The following is a 16,417-nucleotide window of genomic DNA, read 5'->3' on the forward strand; positions in this document are numbered from 1 at the left end:
TAGATTTCAAGGACTTACAAACAAGACATCCAGGTCCCACTGGATGTGAACACTTCCCCATTGCTCACATTTAAGAAATATCTGGACAAAACTGTTCCTTCTACTAAAGTGGATAACCTCGCTTATCCATATTATACCCCATTTGTCATATCTTGTCTCCTCCCTCAGCTTGTCCAAGTGCCCTCAAAGCCTCTTTGGTCCATTGTCACAACTCTCATTTCCATATTTTGTGTCATCTGCAAACTTAAAAAAATTTCATTTCATACCAACAACCAAATCATTGGTAAGGTTGTGAACTGCTGGGCAAGCCCTTCACCCCTTCCTTCCACACCACATACCCCACTTTCACAGTGATCCTTGCAAGACGCTAATAGGCACAGCCTGCCAACCTGAGAATTATCCATTTACTTCTACACTGTCTTTATTCTGATCACCAATCCCCAATCCACATTAGTATGTTAACCAGCAATACCTACTCCCCCCATCTCACATACTCTAAAGTTGTTCCTTAACTTTCTGCAAGGAATCTTATTAAAACACTTCTCAAAATCCAAAAAGCACCCCAATCATTATTTCCCCTTTTGGTCATAGAGTCGTACAGCATGGAAACAGACCCTTCGGTCCAACCAATCCTCAACCAACCTAAACTAGTCCCACCCACCTGCATTTGGCACATATCCCTCCAAATCTTTCCTGTTCATGAACTTATGCAAATGTCTTTTAAATGTTGTAACTGCATCTGCATCAACAATTTCCTCTGGCAGTTCATTTCACACACAAACCATTCTCTGTGTAAAAAAGGTCCCCCTCACGTCTTTGTTAAATCTTTCTCCTCTCACCTTAAAAAATAGTTTTGAAATCACCCATCCTCGGAAAAAGACACTTGTCATTCACCTCATTGCATACAGTTCTGGTCACCACACTACCAGAAGGATGTAGATGCTTCGGAGAGGGTGCAGAAAATCTTCACCAGGAGGTTGCCTAGTATGGGGGATTTTAACTATGAAGAAAGGTTGGATAAACTGGGCTTGTTTCCATTGTAATGCAGGAGGTTGAGGGGGCAACCTGAAAGAAGTTCATAAGATTATGAATGGCATAGATAGAGTGGAAAGTATGAGGCTTTTTCCCAGGGTGGAGGGGTCAATCACTAGGGGCCGCAGGTTCAAGGGGGTGGGGGATGATGTTTAAAAGTGTTGTGCAAGGTACACACAGAAAATGATGAGTACCTGGAATGCGCTGCCAGATGTGGTGGTGGAAGTAGACACAACAGCAGCACTCAAGAAGTACCTGGAAGAATACACAAATAGGAAGGGAATAAAGGGATACGGATCATAGAAGTGAAGACAGTTTTAGTGTGGATGGGCAAAATGTGTCAGCGCAGTCTTGGAGGACTAAAGGGCCTATTCCTGTGCTGTATTGCTTTTTGTTTTTATTTATACCCCTCATGATTTTATGAATCTCAATAAGGTCACCCCCTCAACCTCCTATGCTCCATTAAAAAAAAACTCCCAGCCTTTTCAGTCTATTTTCACATCACAGACCCTCCATTCCCAGCAACATAGAGATCCCAGTAAACCTATTCAGAACCCCCTCCAGCTGAAGAACATCATTCCCCCTTCTTTGGTCATTGTATCGAGCACTGGAATTGGGAGGTCATGTTGCAGCTGTACAAGACATGGGTTCGAGCACTTTTGGAGTATTGCATGAAATTCTGGTCTCCCTCCTATAGGAAGGATGTTGTGAAACTTGAAAGGATTCAGAAAAGATTTACAAGGAGGTTACCAGGATTGGAGGGTTTGAGCTATACGGAGAGGTTGAAAAGGCTGGGGCCATTTTCCCTAGAACATTAGAGGCTGAGGGGGTGACCTTATAGAGGTTTATAAAATCATGAGGGGCATAGATAGGGTAAACAGGCAAGGTGCTTTTCGCAGAGTGGAGAGTCCAAAACTAGAGGGCATAGGTTTAGAGTGAGAGGAGCAAGATATAAAAGGGACCTAAAGGGAAAGCTTTTCATACACAGGGTGTGCATGTATGGAATGAGCTGCCAGAGGAAGTGGAGGAGGCTAGTACAATTACAACATTTAAAAGGCATCTGGATGGGTATATGAATAGGAAAGTTTAGAAGGATATGGACCAAATGTTGGCAAATGGGACTAAGTTTGCATGGATGATTTGGACCAAAGGGTCTATTTCTGTGCTCTATACCTCTATGACTATATAATAAACCGACCAGAACTGCAAACAGTACTCCAGAAGAGGCCTCATCAACATCCTGTATAACCCCAACATGATGTCCCAAATCCCATACTCTGAGCAATGAAGGAAAGCACGCTCATCACCTTCTTAACCACCCCCGCTAACTGTGATGCAAAGTTTCTGCTGTTAGTATGTCCTCAAAAAACAGCAGGTTTGTCAAGCATAATTTCCCTTTTATGTCTTTGTTGACCTTGTTGAATTAGCACATAACTTTGAAACATAACAGTAAATAAACAATGCACTAAGTTGGTAGCAGCATAGGTGACAAGGGAAGATAGAGCCCTAGAGGTTAAGTTGTTACATAACTGAGTCAAGTCCATTCAACTATCACTCAAAAGTAACTACTTAGAATTGTAGTTTGCAACATAATATTCATTTTGTTTTAATGCAAACAACAATCAGTGTATTTTAACAAGTTATGACCTTCGGTTACAATAACAGATATAAGACTGTCATGTGTTGATGTTAACCTTTGATTCATTCATATTGAAAATTGGGTTTTTTACTCCTGAGTTAAATATGCATTAATTTTTTAAAAATCTTCGTGAGTTTTTAACATTGTCACAATGTTTCTTATAATTATCCACAACAGATATCATAAGTTATTTCTTATAAGTGGGATCAGTTCTTGTACAGATGGATGTGTAAAGGACATAGATAAGGAAATAATTTGCAGTCAGAAATAACTTGTAGCAAATCATCTTATAATTCTGTCTCATTGCAGAATCACTTCCAAACAGATTTTGAGAAAATACCATTTTTCGAGTGAACTTGAGATCACAATATTTGATAAACCACATAAATATGGCTAAGGTTTCTATACTTCAAGTAGTGTATCATACTCTGAAGCATATCAGTTGGTTCCATTTGACATGTTCTTTGATATCAATTTTCATATGCATTTGAAGCCTTTCAAACCTTTAAGGTTTTCCATCAAAACTCTCCGATCATCACTCCTACCTTATCCAATAATGTATATGGATTTGCAGAATTAAATGTAAAAGGTGCTTCCACTTGGAATTTTTCTCGAAACTCAACTTGCTTAGCCTGTTAAAAGAAAAAGAATCATTTAGAATGCCCTCAATAAGTGTATCATATTTCATTACTCGTGATTCTCAAGTACAAAAAAATCAAATCAATTTTGGTTACAATTACTTTGTAGACAAGTACAAAGAGAGCACTTACAACAAATGCCACACATCTTTTTCTGATGAGCGACACCTCTGCAGTCTGGAGGGCTGCAACTTCATGCTTCACAGAGGCAGCTATCTTCTTTGTATTGTTCCACTTTTCTGGTAATTCCTATTGATCATTGAACAACTTCTTACACCGAGAAAGGCATTTTCATCAAATATCATTAAACTTACATTGAAGGCAAATATAATCCCTTAAATGTAGTTCAATCCTTGTACACGGTCAGATGGGCGAAGCAGGGGTGAGGGGGTGAGTTTTCCAAGTCACTGCCTGTGTCATGTCCTAGCAAGAGTAGCTCATGAACACTTCATGATTTATATCCGAGGCTTGCTGCATTGATTTCAGTGCATCAGAAACAAAAATTGAGTTCAACAACTTATAAATTCCAGGTTACTTCGCAGCTGATTAATTTGAACAATATTTCCAAGTACTGAAGTCTGAAGGCACTGCTGCAATAACATTACTAATCTAAACAGCCAAGTTTCATTAACATCTTTCTGATCAACTGCACATTCTATAAGCAGGTGGCTCACTGTGAAAAGGTCAGGTGACCCAGAGCTGCCCACTATTTGGGTAAATCACTAGGTGGTGGTTGAACCATCAGGAAATGTGGCATGGCCTATGGATGGGCGTAACTGGCAACCTGGGGGAGTACAATTCTATTCTTGCCTTGTGGGGCACAGAGGAGTACTCCTGTTTGGTTGATTAGCTGAATGTGTAGACTGCAGAACATATTGAAAGTGTGCTTGCCAAACTCAAGTGTATATTTCAGCCATCACACATTAAAATTAAGTCATCAAAACAATTAGTCATTTTATGTCATAAATTTCCATTATTTTCAAAGCAAATAAATTTTTCACAATAACTATCTGAACAAAAAGAAAAATGTACCTCTAACAGCATGTAAATCTGGTCTGGCATAGTTTGATCATAACTCTCAAGAAGGTTAATCGTCTCCTTTAAAGGTTCAAAAAGTTCATCAGTGGTGGTCTGTCTGTCTCTGACTGCCATTAGATGTCCCATTATATCAACAAGGCCATTATAGTCTCCTTCTTTCACCTTCTTTTTAAGTCCCTTATCTGTTACCTTTATAAATTCTTCAAGTTCACTTAGGCTGTGCAAAAGAGAAAGAAAAACATTCACCCTTGTGAGAACATGCTGAAGTGCAAACCATTTTAAAATGTGCACTCCTGCCATACTTCTGATGAGTAGCTGAGAAAATTCCAGCCTATATATAGTTGTTTTGGTTTTCAAATCTTAGAATACTAACAGACAGTGATTGCTGTATTCTATTATGCCTTTTTGAGGCTGAGATGTTTACTGCCCAGCTAAGCACAGCTACTGGACCTAATATCACAGCTGGTTGCGTTCCACTTGAGCCTAAGCAAAAAGCAGCAGAATGATCAGGTTTATTGTATGTGACTAATTATTGTATCTCTAACCACTAAAATTGAGCATACTGCATTTTCCTGTTTTATCTCAATAAATAATTTGGTGCATTATTACATCTTTCTTCCTCAATCCCAAAAATAAGCAGTTATTCACCTAACAGTAACATAATGCATGAGATGTTCTTTAAACATCCAGCTCCATTTTTTGATTGTATTTAACAATGCCATCTTAAATGGTTTAATGTCAACTTTAAACCAACTTTCAAAGACTCGACTGTCTTCAAGTTTGCTGATCTGGATATATAGATTTTCATAAATATCAATCTGTAAAACAAAACACAAAAATGCATGATATTTATAATAATCATTTCTATATTATTAACTCAACAATTATAAAATTAAGCTTGTAACCTTAACTTGCATCAGAGTATATTCTGTGATCACGGTCATCAAACATTGCAAGTACTGTAAAACATTGATGCTAAAAAGGCTAGTACTTTATAAATGTAATATAGAGTGGTGGACCATGGTTTAAATTAGAATTTCCCCACAGTGACAAGATCTTGCCTTTGTGTAAAATGTAAAGAGAATAATAATGAATTTTTTCTAGCTCTCTCAATTTTTATATATCCAGTAACTTCATGAAATAAAACTTGTGTAATGCAAAATTGGCTGTCCACTCACTAATACTCATGTCCACAGTTACACAAAGGTAAGATTTTTTCCAGTGTGTACTCAATTTCAGCTGTCTCAGTACAGGGAAGTTAATGTTCAAGTAACATGTGCAGTAACTACATATGAAAATTTAATTATGGGCCCATTATCTGCAGAAGGCAGAAGCCCAGAATTGGCATCCCCAATGGGGGGAAAAGGCCAGTCAATCTAAGGCCATTCTAACCTTCTACTATCATCTAGCATTGGCATAGGCTTGGCAACTCTGTAGTTAGACAAGCTTCTTCATGGTGGGTGGGCATGGGAGATGTGAAGAGGTAACAGAAAAGAGGAAGGAAGCAACGTATTGCTAAAACTAAAGAAAATCCACAGCCACAATTTCAGAGATTACATTGGAAATCACCTCCAGGGAAATACACTACTGATCAACAAGTTTCTGAGATCAACAAGAAGGCATGTATACTGCTAAAATTAATTTTCTGGAACCCAGCTGATCAGTACAACTGGAAATCCACCACCACTTAATACTGGCAGTGTAGAGTCAGGGCAGTGTTAGGGAATATTTTGGCCTGCTAGGCCCAAAAACTCTTTCGTGTCTCCTCAATTAGAGTGTAAGTTCAATCCAAGTATGTCATCTTCCTTTACAGTTCAAGGTTCCTACTTCTGGAGAACACAAACTTCTTTCCACAAATTGTTTCGCTGTTTGCATTCATTGTAAACATGCAAAATTTACCTATTCCAAATGACAAACATTTTTGAAGGATTCAATACTTCAGAAGGGTGGCACGATGGTTAGCACTGCTGTCTCACAGCTCCAGGGGCCTGGGTTCAATTCCCGCCTCAGATGATTGTCTGTGTGGAGTTTGCACATTCTCCCTGTGTCTATTTGGGTTTCCTCCCACAATCCAAAGATGTGCAGGTCAGGTGAATTGGCCATAGTGTTCAGGGGTATGTAGGTTAGGTGCATTAGTTAGGGGTAAATGTAGGTTAATAGGGTCGGGAAATGGATTTGGGTGGGTTACTCTTTGGAGAGTCAGTGTGGACTTGTTGGGCTAAATGGCCTGTTCCCACACAGTGGGCATTCTATGAAGATACTTAATCAAAAATAAAAGCCATCACAAACTAAGCATTCTGAACCAGATTCAAAATAAAAGCATGTCATGTTGCTTTAAAAAAAATCTACAAAATAATTATTGTCCATTCCTTTAATACCTGCCTTTTGGACTTTCTGTTCTGGCACACCTCCTTTGAAGACCTGAGTGAATGCAACAGAACTGACGGAATATACAACATATGGCCTCATGGCCTCAGATGTTAACCTCTAGCAGAACTGAGCTGCTCAGCATAAGTGCTGCAGGAGGAGACATTGTCCAATAGACAACAGCAAGGTCAGTGTGGAATGGCAGGGATGGCAAGGTGAATACTCCATGTTCCCCAGAGCAAGCAGCATGTTCACACTCCATTGCCCGGTTTGGTGACTCTGCAATCCTAAGAATGTGCTGGAAGAGATACTGCTGGACATATGACATACCCCATAAGCCCCTTGACAAGCTGTAACCTCTGTGGCATGGTAGTAGTGTGAGCTTCCACTGCAGCATGCAATTACTTGTATTACAAGGAAGGCTGAGACTTAAGCAATCAAACTAAACAACTGCTGGAACAACTTGTGAAGAGATTGGCCACCACTTCCAAATTGGCAAATATGGGCTGCGAGCTCAGCACAAAGTGCAGTGCCAAGTTGATACTGGATTTCTCTGTGCTCCTTAGTGGTGACCTTTTCTAGCAGTCCTCTCAATGCAGATAGCACTTTGCTGTGGGTACTCTTCCTGGTTCCTCTGTGGTTTGTTTCAAAGCAGTTGTCATTTGTATCCTCAAAAATGGATTTGTATGCAAATACACCCTCTGGTGAGCTGGCACCCAAGTTATCTATGATCACTGGCTTGGCTGCAGCTCATTCATGGTCAATATCTCACTACTTGCAGATCCCAGCTATCTTCTCATATCCTTTCAGATATGTGTGGTATCAGACACTGAGCTGCTGGTTTTGAGTGAAACCAAGGAGACAGTGCTGTCCCTTCTGTGTATGATCAGATTCCACCTCTCACTTATTTGAAAAGGAGGAGACTCAAAAAGGTACAACTGTATTCTTGGGAGGTACATGGATGCATCATGTGAACTGTCTTGAGCATTTCTGAAGACACTGAGGAAGAAAGAGAATTATTATGCCAGACAACTTAATGCTGGAGGGCTCTGAAAAGAAAAATCACAAGACTATGAGATGCACAGCACAGAATCTGCCCTTTGGCAGATTACTCCTGCCTGACCACTTACCTTGACCACATCTCTGATACAGCTGAAGATTTCAAAGCACTGCATCCAGATCTGGTAAGGCTGATTCTTGGCACTGACCACTAAGTTGATTTGATACCACTTCTTCTTTAACTGTGTCTCTCCCTCTGCTACAGATCCTTCTTTCCATTTGCTTCATCATCACAGCCTCCAAAAATGTTTGAGGCTGTACCTCCTGTATTATCAGGATTTCAGATTCCCTTCAACCACAACTCCCAGAACAAACTTCAGCCACAAAACACTTGCCCTTTAAAGATGATGCAGGCTACCTTTAAGCAGTGCAGCCTAGCCTTACATAGTGCTACTCACTCACGATATTGCCCTCTACTAATGCATGAATCTGATCCATCCAGTCTGGCTAGCTCTGACAGGACACAATTCATTTTGTAAGTGATAGCCTGATCTTGACAGATTGCCTATATTTGCCAACAGCAACATATCACTGCTACAAGATATAATGAAGGTACTCACTAAGGCTCATGGAACAGTTCCTTCCAAAATGTAATCTCTTCCTCTCTAAAGGACATGAGGAGCAATGCATAGGAACACCAGGGGCTGCAATTAACAAGTCACAATCAATCCTGACTTGGAACGGATCACTCTGCTCCTTCACGGCTACTGGGTCAAAATTCTGGAATTCCTTTTCTCTCAACACTGCATTGTGCCAATAGCACGTGGACTGTTGTGGGGAAAAAGGCAATCGAATCAAGAACGATCAGGAATGCTCAGCAAAAGCTGATCTTGCTGGCAGTGCTCATACACCATGATTAAAAAGAAATACTTTGCTTTGAATCTCAGCATTCATTTTCAGAGCTCACTAACTTGGCCCCTTTGTATTTAAGGATGCATAGTGGCATTATTCAGAGTCCCAGAAATTTATTCTAAATATATTAAATCAAAATTAAACAGAAAATGTTTTTCAACTGCACAAACCATTTTGTTTCAGCTTAACCTTACCTGTTCCTTAAACTGTTCTGTAGTGGGAGGGCACTCAGGAACACCTTCATCAGCATGAGTTTCAATCTCCTCTGCAGTCAACACATGGTTGTACAGCAAGAACTGCTTCATGAACTCTATCCTGTCATCTACCCAAAGGTATGAGTAAGAGTCAAATGAATTTCTGTAGTCCACAGCTTTGTTAATGATCTCTGTTACCCTATCCATGATCTCTTGCCGGACCTCTGATAGGTCAAGTATATCCTCCATATCATCCTGTGTAAAGAACAAACACATCTTATTATCTCTTTATGGCCACAGTGGTTATTATCTACTTAAGGTGGTGTAACTTAGTGGTCACAATATTGAACTATCAACCCAACAGTCTCCATGTTATTACCCTTGAGACAATTAATATGGGGCATAAATATTGATTTGTCAATGTTTGCATTTATGAACAAATTAAAATAAGACCTGTGTAAAGACCAATAGCTGACCTCCTTCAGAAAATTCAATTTATACACATCACTATTTACTCAATGTGGACTTCCCTGAATGTTGACAGCTAAGATAATGTGACAAATTCACAAACGATCTTCCACAGGACAATTACAAGTAGCACAGCTACTTTTGAAGGTCAGGCCTCTTAACATAAGAGTACAAAAAATAGGTTTCAGTAAACATAATTTATGAGAAACAGAATTTAAAATTACTTAACTCAGAAAAAAACTACAAGTTGCAAATGCACAAAATGCAAAAGAATTGTGGACTTTGTTTTTGTAGTTTGGATTATAACAATCTACTTCATATATTCTTTCCGTAAAGCAACATATGCAGGCTAGAGAGTAGCTTTGTGATAATTACCTGATAACTATCAATCTCAAGATGGTCAGCTACTCTTGTCACCTGTGCAGCCATTTTGTAAATGTCACTTATCAAATCTTCGACTAAATCATAGAATCCATCTGCAGCATCCTTATCTAGAGAAGGTTTGAATACAATCTCTGGGATACTTAGCATCATTTGTGATACAAACAATGGTGCAGGTTTTAAAGTAGCTTCAGTGTTCTCAAGGAAAAACTCAAGAGAGCATGAAATAGCATTGAAGAAACCATCTAAAACCATGTCATCAATGTATTCCAAATAGGCCTTCCATGATTTAGTAACTGGGTCTGCCTTCAGAAGTCTGAGATTCTCCTGTTAACCAGAAACAAATTAACATAAAATTATCTTAGGTCTTCAGAAGCTAAATATAAATCTTTTCATTCACAAGATAACGTGCTTTCAATTAAATTTGAACTAACTGAAATTACTATCACAAAGTTGAAATAGTTTATCCCTTGAATCAGAGTGCACTTTTTAAAAATTATTGAGTCTACAGTGGTAAAAAGGAACTGACAATGAAGTCAAGAACTAACAATGAGACCTTGCACACTATAAAATGAAGCAGGTTGCTTTCATTACATTGGCATCCCGCCTGGGTAACTTTATAAAAGTTGCCCTCTGAATATTGAACTCTGCCTGTGGGAAGTGAGTTTTGAAAGTTGTCTGTCACTCCCTATGATTTTCCTATTAAAATAACAAGACAGAAAATCAGTAGTCAAAGTTTTACTCAAGGAATGGAGTTTTGTAACTGAATGTAACTTTTAATTATCCATTTATTTCATAGTTTTGCACGCAATTATTATAAATGTAGACTTTCCCACTTACGTAAAACCAAATTAAAGATCATTGGTGAATTAAAATCATTGCAAGCAAGGACACGATCGCACTGCCTAATAGTCAGTACTCAATCTGGATCCTTGGAGATTCATCGTAAAATAATTATTGGAAGAATTAAACTCTACACAGACACACTACGACTTTTTTTTCAGACACAGTATAGTAAATATATATCATTACTACACATATGTCAACATTGGCTTGTTCAGACTAAAGGTTGAAATTATATTTCGTTTGAGTCTGGGAAGACTTAATTGGTAATGGGTGTGACAATCCTCCATTATTGTGATTACCACATCCAACAGATCAGATCAGAAGTCTCTGGACCCGAAATGTTAACTCTGATTTCTCTCCACAGATGCTACTAGACATGCTGAGATTTTCCAACAATTTCTGTTTTTAGTTTCTGATTTCCAACTTCCACAGTTCATTCGGCTTTTTTTTGGAGGATCAGATCTAACTCCTGTCACAGTGTGAATGACAGCGGCCAATTAAACAACTCACTGTAGAATTCGGAACAAGAGACCCAAAATGTTAACTTTGTTTCTCTCTCCGCAAATGTTGTCAGACTTGCTGAGTTTCTCTAGCATTCTCATGTGTTAAGACTATCCTATTTCTTATGGCCTTATGGTCTTATATGTTTGTTTCAGGTTACATTTCTCATTTTGTTTTTGTTTGAACTGGGCAGAGTGAACATCCTCAATAATGGGGGAGTCCAGTACAATAGGGCAAAAGATGAGGCTAAAACATCAGCAACCACTTCAACCAGAACTGCCATGTAAATTATCCATTGCCTAAGGTTTCCAATATCACACATGCCAACCTTCAGCCAATTTGATTTACTTAACGTGATGCCCTGAAATGGCTGAAGGCACTCGATACTGCAAAGGTTTTGACCTGACAGACTTATGCTTCAGAATTTACTGTGCCCTTAACCAGGTTGTTCCAGTAACAGTTACAATACTGGCATCTCTCTAGCAATGTGGAACATTGCCTAGGTACATTCTATATAGAGAAAACATGGCAAAACAAACCCATCCAAGTGTCACCTCATCAGTCTGTTCTTGAACATCGTCAAAGTGATGGAAGGGGTTATCAACAGTGCAATCAAGGATCACTCACCCAATGGTAACTGCTCAATGATGCTCATTTGGGTTCCACCAGACCCACTCAGAATTTAACCCCATTATAGCTTTGGTCAAAACATGGGAAAAAGAGCTGAACTCAAGACAGAAAGTGAGAGTGAATGGTCTTGAATTAAAGTATTAGAGAGAGAGAACAATCAAGTAGTCCTTGTAATATCGAAGTTAATGAGAACTGGGGAGAAAATTCCATTAGATGGAGTCACACCTAACACAAAGGAAGATGGCTATGAATGTTAGGGACCAATAATTTCAACCTCAGGACATTGATACAGGAACTCCTCAGGACGACAGCCTTGGCCAAACATCCGCATCTGCCTCATCGAGATGTACCCTTTATGAAGAAGTCAGAGTAAAGAAATTCTGCAGCATGTTAACCGGCCTCCTATTTCACCAAACCATCTCCACCATCTTAAAGGCTCAAATAAAGAGTGTGAGCATGTGAACAAAAACAATCGGAAAAAGAGTAGACCACACAGCTCAGCAATCCTACTCTGCTGCACAACATATTCAGAGGCTTTCCTACTGGCTCCCCATATTACTTTATTCACTGAAACCAAATATTTGTCTACATCAAGATTGGCTCAGCTGCAGCACTATTGATTGAGCTGGGCAGGTCCTAAAGGACATAGCTGCTGCTAGACAGAGTCTGTGGCAGGTGGTGAGAGAAGCAACAAGAGGAAAAATCATACTTGACCTCATCCTTACTAATCTGCCAGCTGTAGATACATTTGTCCATGACAATATCACTAAGAGTGACCACCACACAGTCCTTGTGGAGACAAAATCTCACCTTCACACTGAGAATAAACTGCATCATGTTGTGTGACACTATCACCATGCTAAATAGGTCAGACTTTGAACAGATCGAGCAACTCAAGACTGGGCATCCATGAGGCACTGTGGGCCATCATCAGCAGAATTGTACTCCAGCACAATCTGTAACCTCAAAGCCTGTCATATTCCTCCACTCAACAATTACCATCAAGCTAGGGGATTAACTCTGGTACAATGGAGAGTACAGGAGGGCATGAATGAGCAACACCAGGCATACCTAAAAAGGAGGGGTCAAGCTGGTGAAGCTACCAAACAGGATTACTTACATGCCAAACAGCATAAGCAGCAAATGACAGACAGAGCTAAATGATCCCAGAACCAAAGGGTTAGATCTAAGCTCTGCAGTCCTGCCACATCCAGTCATGAGTAGTGGTGGATAATTAAAAACTCACTGGAAGAAAATAGTCCAACGATATCCCAATCCTCAATGATGGAAGAGCCCAAAACATCAGTACAAAAGATAAAGCTGAAGTATTTGCAGCAATCTTCAGTCAGAAGTGCCAAGTGGATGATCCATCTCAACCTCCTCCAGTGATACCAAGCATCACAGATACCAGTCTTCAGTCAATTCGATTCACTCCATGTGATAGCAAGAAACATTTGTAGCCACTGGATACTGCAAAAGCCTAACAACATATCAGCAATAGTACTGAAGACTTTTGCTCCATAACTTGCTACTCACATAGCCAAACAACTCTGGTACAGTTACAACATTGGCATCTATTCAACAAGGTAGAAATTTGCCCAGGTATGTCCTGTGCATAAAAAGCAGGACAAATCCAACCCGGCCAATTACTGTCCCATCAGTCTACTCTCGATCGTCAATGAAGTAATGGAAGGTGTCATCATCAATGTCATCAAGCAGCGCCTGCTCAGCAATAATTTGCTCAATGATGCCCAGTTTGGTTTCTTCCAGGGCCACTCGGCTCCTGACACCATAAGACAAAGACAAAACAACTGAATTCCAGAGGTGAGGAGAGAGTGACAGCCCTTGACATCAAGGCCACATTTGATTGAGTGTGCCATCAAAGAGCCCTAGCGAAACTGGAAACAATGGATATCAGGGGGCATACTTTCTGCTGGTTAGAATCACACCTGGTACATATGAAAATGGTTGTAATTCTTGGAGGTTAGTCATCTTAACTCAAAGAATTTCTGCTGGAGTTGCTCAGGGTGGTGTCCTTGGCCCAACCATCTTCAACTGCTTTCCTCCATCCTAAGGACAGAATTGGCAATGTTCGCCGACATTTGCACAATGTTTACCATCAATTGCAATTCCCAAGGTCTTGAAACAGTCAATGTTCAAACAAGAGAAGCAACAAAAGGAAAAAATATACTTGACCTCATCCTTACTAATTTGCCAACAGTAGATGCATCTGTCCATGATAGTATCTCTAAGACTGACTACCGCACAGTCCTTGTGGAGACAAGGACTCACCTTCACACTGTTGGAGTAAAGGACAATAAATGCCTGTGTTGGACTGGGGTGGGCAAAGTCAGACTGTAACCTGACAGCAGGTTATAGTCCAACAGGTTTATTTAAAATTGTAAACTAGTGGAGCACTGCTTCTTCATCAGATGAAATAATTTCATCTGATGAAGAAGCAACGCTACAAAAGCTTACATTCAAATATCACAAATATCCAGCTACAGCTGACAAGTGGCAAGTAACATTCACACTGCACAAATGCCAGGCAATTAATAATAGGAGAAAATAATTAGAGAATTGACATTCAATGGTGTTACCATTATCGAGTCGCCCACTATTACGATCCTGGGGATTATAATTGGCCAGAGCTCAATTGGACTTGCCATATAAATACAGTAGGTACAATAGCAGGTTAGAAGCTAGGAATGCTGCAGTGAGTTATTCACCTCCTGACTCCCCAAAACCTGTTCGCCACCGACAAGACATAAGTCAGGAGTGTGATCGAATACTCCGCACTTGCCAAGATGGGTGTAGCTCCAACAATACTCAAAATGCTTGACATCTTTCCAGGACAAAACAGCCCAATTGGCTGGCACCACATCAATAAGCATCCATTCCAACTACCACCAACAGTCAGAAGCAGCAGCACTCCAAATTCACCAAAGATCCTTAGTTAGCACTTTCTAAACCCACGACCCCTCCCATCTAGAAGGAAAAGAGAATGGGAACATCACCACATCCAAATTCCCCTTTAAGTCATTCACCATCCTGACCTGAAAATATATCACTGTTCCTTCATTGTCCCTAGGCCCAAATCCTGGAATTTCCTTCCCGAAGGGCATAGTCAATCTACCTACAGCGGTTCAAGAAATTAGCTCACCATCACCTTCTCAAAGTCCACTAGAAACGAGCAATAAATGCTGGCCGACCAGCGATGCCCACATCCAACAACTGAATAAAATACATCACCCCTAATGATGCAGCATTCACCACCCTACACAGAAGAGAATGCCAAAGATTCTTAATCCCCTCAAACGTTCTCTCATCTCAATCGTAAGTGATTAGCCCTTATGCAGAAATTACACCCACTTGTTCCAAAGTCCCTGACAGGGGAAACAACCTCTTAGTATCTATTCTGTTAAGGGCCTTCATTATCCTAAATGTTTCAAATAGATCACCTCTCATTCCTCTAAACAGGAGAATATTATCCAGAGCAAATTTACTTAGCCTCTTAGCACAGGGCAAAACCCTCATTCCAGGGACTAATCCAGGTGAACCTTTACTGCACAGCCTCCAAAACAAGTATGCCTTCCTTATTATGGAGGCCAAAATTGCAAACAACATTCTAGATATGGCAAGACTTTTTAGTAGGACAATACTAAAAGGACAATAATAGTCTATGCGTCACAGAAAATGGTAGAAAATATATGCATACACATTGCAGAAATTAGAACCACAGCGAATAACAATGGTAAACAGTCAAAGCTTAATGTGGGGGGGGGGGGTCCAAACGCATATAGCTTTTTTAATAGATGAGTTGCTAACACAAATTTAAAAATGAATATGATTTGAGAGCTATTACAAAGATGTAGTTGCAGGGTGACCACAACTGGGAATTTAATATTCAAGGGCATTCAACATCCTAGAAGATTAAGCAAAAGGTCAAAGGATATAGATTAGTATTATTAATAAAAGATGGTATCAGTGTGATGGCGAGTGAAGTCATAGGTTATCCTGTTCCACAACCATCTGATGGAGCAGCGCCTCGAAAGCTAGTGCTTCCAAATAAACCTGTTGGACTCTAGCCTAGTATTGAGAGTTTTAACTTTGTCCATCCCAGTCCAACACTGGCATCTTCAAATCGGAAGTAGGATTAATGAGAGATCTTGTAGTTAAGGATCCTCTAGGGTGTGGTGTTCTCCACATTGTAAAACTTCAAATTTTGTTTGAGAGATAGCAACTGGGTCTCAAACCAGGGTCCTCATCTTAAGCAAGGGCAATTACAGAGGAATGAGGAGAGACCTATCGAAAGTAGGCTGGGTTATAGACAAGAGGGAAAGTTGGTGGATGAGTAGTGGCAGACATTTAAGCCGATATTTCATGATGCTTACCAAATATTTGATCTAGTCAAATAGATGGACACAATAAAAATGATGAAACAGCGGTGGTTATCAAAAATGGTCAAGGATAGTATCCAATCAAAACCTAAGGCATATAAAGCAACAAAGATACGTGATAAGGCAGAGGATTGTACTGTTTTAGGAATCAGCAGCAGATGACCAAAAAAAACTAATAAGAAGGGAGAAATTAATTGTGAAAGCAAATTGGCAAGAAATATTTTTTTAAAACTTCTATTAGTAGATAATCCGGCACCCACAGTAAGTGTGGGACGCTTGGAGGATGCCACTGACGAATTAATAACAGGGAGGTGGAAATTGCAGACAAGTTAACCCAATGTTTTGCATTAGTCTTCATGGTGGAGCACACTA

General features: G+C 39.9%; 1 protein-coding gene across 1 annotated transcript in view; it reads right to left on the bottom strand.

Moving 5' to 3' along the window:
- The window catches only part of LOC132816011 (dynein axonemal heavy chain 11-like), a 417,048-nt gene that overhangs the window by 330,753 nt on the left and 69,878 nt on the right, over window positions 1-16,417 (bottom strand). Inside the window, exons 13-18 of the mRNA XM_060825416.1 lie at window positions 9,663-9,995; window positions 8,820-9,074; window positions 4,996-5,165; window positions 4,342-4,564; window positions 3,442-3,558; window positions 3,217-3,303 (exon numbers count right to left, since the gene is read on the bottom strand). Coding sequence (XP_060681399.1) covers window positions 3,217-3,303; window positions 3,442-3,558; window positions 4,342-4,564; window positions 4,996-5,165; window positions 8,820-9,074; window positions 9,663-9,995 — 1,185 coding nt within the window. The remainder of the gene's footprint in view (window positions 1-3,216; window positions 3,304-3,441; window positions 3,559-4,341; window positions 4,565-4,995; window positions 5,166-8,819; window positions 9,075-9,662; window positions 9,996-16,417) is intronic.

Source organism: Hemiscyllium ocellatum, chromosome 5 (assembly GCF_020745735.1).
Source record: "Hemiscyllium ocellatum isolate sHemOce1 chromosome 5, sHemOce1.pat.X.cur, whole genome shotgun sequence".
Lineage (NCBI taxonomy): Eukaryota > Metazoa > Chordata > Chondrichthyes > Orectolobiformes > Hemiscylliidae > Hemiscyllium > Hemiscyllium ocellatum.